Consider the following 4,069-nt stretch of genomic DNA (forward strand, 5'->3'; position numbering starts at 1 on the left):
GGGTTGCGATCCATTGCCGGACACGAAAAAAGACAAAAAGGAAAAATATATATATATATATATTTTAGTGTATAGTGGAAAGAGCTCAGAACTGGGATTGATCTTAGCTCTGCCATACACTAGTCTCATGATCTTAGTCAAGCTACTTAAACGCTATGCCTCAGGTTCCCCATGTGTAAAACAGAACTAATAATATCTGTTTGCAGAATCATTATAAGGATTCACAATTATGCCTGTGAAGTCCTGAGCATAGTATCTGAAATCACTGTAAATAATATTTCTATTATATTCTGCCCTTATCTAGTGTTGTAGAATAGTCCACTGATCATCTTGACAGGTGACGTGCCCTTTCCTTCATCTTTACAGAAATTCCTCCAGCCAAAAGTCAGATCATGAAAACTAAGCAGAACTAACACGTGAATGTTACACTTGATTTCTGTGCTGGAATCTGTGACTAGGATTTTTTTTTCTTACCTTTTGGGATCCTCGAAGGTAAGCCAGGAGTGTTCGGCACATGGGTAAGAGGATAAGGCTGCAGTTGAGGTTAAGAACAGATGCAGAGGCTCTGCTTAGACACAATCCTAGCTGAACAAATAAGGCAAAAATCAAAACACAATCAAGGACAAGTAAATGACAAATAGCCCTAACCTGGACCTACATGCTGCAAATCTTACCCTGTCTCTCCTTTAAGGATCATAGCAAATTCTAACTCCTTCAAGAGTCTTGAATAACCATCCCTTTTCCTCTCTTCAAAAAAAAAAAAAAAAAAAAAAAAAAAACCAAAAAAACCCCAAAAAAACACCTAAGAACAACTGGTGGTTTCTCTGTGCTTTGCAATGCCATAAAATTTAGTACTCCTCTCATTTCTGCAAGTGCTATAATCACCTGAGTACATTCTTCCAACTCAAGGTTCATTTCATGTTCCGCCCCCATCCTACAGTTCTGAGAGTCTCAGCATGTTCTGCACCACTATTGTGTTCTGTTGGATACTTTGTTCACTGATAAAGTCACAGAGTTTTAAGCAAAGCTTTTTCATTTGTTTTCTCTCTCTCTGGAACTCCCCCAGTTCCCACACAACCCACCGCCATCCCACTGCCTGCTCTGAGCTCTTCACCTCACTAACTCTACACATCCTTAAGTTTCATCTTAAGCACTACTCCCTAGAGTTCTTCTCTGACTCCAAACTAGGAGAGATCCCACTGTTAAAGATAAAGGCTCTCATTGCTTTTTGTATTTCCCTCATTATAATGCCTTCTAACACTTTTTCCAATCTTCTTAAATTTTATTTTATGTTTCATTAACAAATAATAATTATATACATTTATGGGGTACAATGTAATGTTTTGATTTATGGGTACATTGTAGAAAGGTTCAATCAAGCTAATCAGTATATCCATCACCTCACCAACTTACCCTTTTTTTTGTGGTAAGAACATTAAAAATCTATTCTTTTAGCAATTTAGAAATATACAACACATTATTATTAAGTGCGGTCACCATGCATGCAATAGATCACTAAAACTCATTCCTCCAATCTAACTGAAACTTCATACCCTTTGATCAACATCTTTCCTGTCCTTATTCACACACACACCCCAGCCTCTGGTAGCCACCATTCTACTCTTTAATTCCATGAGTTCAACTTCATATTCAAAGTATATGTGAGAACATGCAGTATTTCTTTCTGCACCTCCCTTATTTCACTCAGCATATTATTCTCTATGTTTATCCATATTGTCACAAATGACCAATCTTAAATAATTAGGTGCCTTGGAAAACAGATTCATATGTTTGAATATATCTTGGGAGCAAGGTATATCAGTTTTTTGAGCACCATTTTCATTCGATGATAACTAGTTTAGAGCATTATCACCATATTAAAACAAATGAAGAACATTATGGAATAGGATGCAAAGATGTTAGCAAACACATGCTTATCTCTTATTATTGGCCAAACACAGTTCAGTGTACTTTATATCTATTAATATACTAAGCCTACTCCTGCAACTCTAGCGAATAATTAATATTATTATCATCCCTCCTATATAGGGGAGAATATTGAGACATAGTGAAGTCAAGAATTAACCCAACATAAAACAACTAAGAAATGGTGCAGCCAGAATGCAAACCCAGAGATTCTGGCTCAAGCATCTATGCTATTAACCACCACTTTATACTGTCTCTTTTAAGTGGCTTTTTAAAAAATATCCAGAAGGCACATAGTAAGTAAAAAATAATGTTTTGAATGACTCTTTTAATGAACATTTGACGTAAGCAGTTTTATAGACAACTACCCTCTTAATAAGATAAGACTTTCCTCTTAATACCCCTCTCCATCCCCAGGAAGGATATTATGGTTGTGCTTTTATCACTAAAGAAACTCGAGGTATACATATTTGAGAAGTACTAGAGAAGGTCACAACCAAATGTTCATAAAGGAGTGCCTACACAGTGTGTTGGGATTCCTAGCACACTTATTCTCTGTTACTTCCATTTAGTATGTGACATGTTACTGTGAACTTTTATGTTTTGTCCTACTTCTCTAGGTAAATGGTAAACCCTTCAGGAGCAGGATAAATATTTCTAAAATGCTAAAGCATCTTATATGACCTTACATTTTATTTCAATTCTCACTTTATCAATTGCCTTTGAATATATTTTTAATGTAATTCTCAGACCAAGTCTGAAAGATAGGCTGAGTAGATGGTATTATTGTCAGTTCAGAGATGAAGAGGTGTTACAAAATAATAATAATTAGGTCCACAATTAGAAATTCTGAATTCAATGGCTTGCTTGGGGTAGTGCCTGGATACCAAAATTTAGAAAGCTTCCCAGATGATTCTAATATGGAATCAGGGTTGAGAACCACTATCTTAAGCTATTTAGCTGAATTGTTCTGTTTACTCTATAAGTGATGAAACAATGGTCACCATTAAATTATAATAAGCAAATGTAATTGCGTATTTCCTAACTCACTGGCTAAATTTAGCTTTAAAAAATAGTTAACTTTTATGTTAAAAATACAAAAGTAAATATTTTAAATAAGCATAAATGAAAACAAAGCAACAACAACAAAGATCTTTTCTACGGGAAGCTGACATGATAGGGTACAACAGACAGCTTACCATTTCTTTGTTATCTAATATGGAAGATGCACTAGGGTAAGTGCTTTTAATGAACACACAAAATCTTTTCAAAAACCTTGCAAGGTAAAAATGATTGCATCCATTATACAGATGAGTTATGTAAGAACCTGAGAGATTGAATACCTTACCCAAAGTGAGAAAACTAGTAGGAGAATAATTCAGCACCCTGGACTGTATACTTCTTTTCATCTCATTGTTAAAAGCAAGGTCAAAAAAAAAAAATGGCACTCAAGGGTATGGAAGGAAGATTAAACTAAGAGAGGTGAGAAAATCTTGCTCCAGTAGCTCCCACGGGCCATATACATTATGGCTTAGTTGTCAGTAGACTGCACTAGTCAAGCCAAGGTCTTGGGTTTCATCTCCCATGAAGCCAAATTGCTTCACTTCCCTGCTTGGTGATGAGTTATCCCTCTAGCCATAGCCAGCACCATTTCCTCTTCAGTTGGTATATTCATAAATGTGTTTGTCTGATTAGGCTTCAAACTTCTCTGAGTTGCTGCTATGCATTGCCTTGTTCTTTACATATTCCCACAAAACCAGTCCCTAGAGAGCCAGACATTCCCCAAGTACCTCAATCGCTCATTATTTCTGCCTCTCAACTCTATGATCTAGGCCTATAGAAACTGGGTTACTCCTTTTCATTCTTTCTTAACACTCAGATTGTAAATTTCTCAAAGGCTGAGTCCTGTCTTTACAGCTTTGTATCCTCAACCCTCACACAGTGGCAGGATTCAGTAAATGTTGAACTGAACTGAATCTTTAAACACATGTACCATGCGTTGATCACCATTTTATTTGGTTACAACTCTAAACTTGACTAATATATTTATTGTCTTCATGGTAAATTTATTCATGAAGCTTGTATGTCTACAAATAATTTTACAATGGTTGGTTCACAATGTCATGGAAAAGCATTATAAGGT

At 35.9% G+C, this 4,069-nt stretch overlaps 1 protein-coding gene across 2 annotated transcripts in view; it reads right to left on the reverse strand.

The window, feature by feature from the left end:
• NOX4 (NADPH oxidase 4) overlaps positions 1-4,069 on the reverse strand; it is a 169,296-nt gene that overhangs the window by 130,974 nt on the left and 34,253 nt on the right. For both annotated transcript variants that reach the window (XM_008577501.1, XM_008577500.1), the window contains exon 3: positions 475-585. In XM_008577501.1, the coding sequence (XP_008575723.1) occupies positions 475-585 (111 nt within the window). The remainder of the gene's footprint in view (positions 1-474; positions 586-4,069) is intronic.

This window comes from Galeopterus variegatus, unplaced genomic scaffold (assembly GCF_000696425.1).
Source record: "Galeopterus variegatus unplaced genomic scaffold, G_variegatus-3.0.2 Scaffold1523, whole genome shotgun sequence".
NCBI classification, from domain to species: Eukaryota; Metazoa; Chordata; class Mammalia; order Dermoptera; family Cynocephalidae; genus Galeopterus; species Galeopterus variegatus.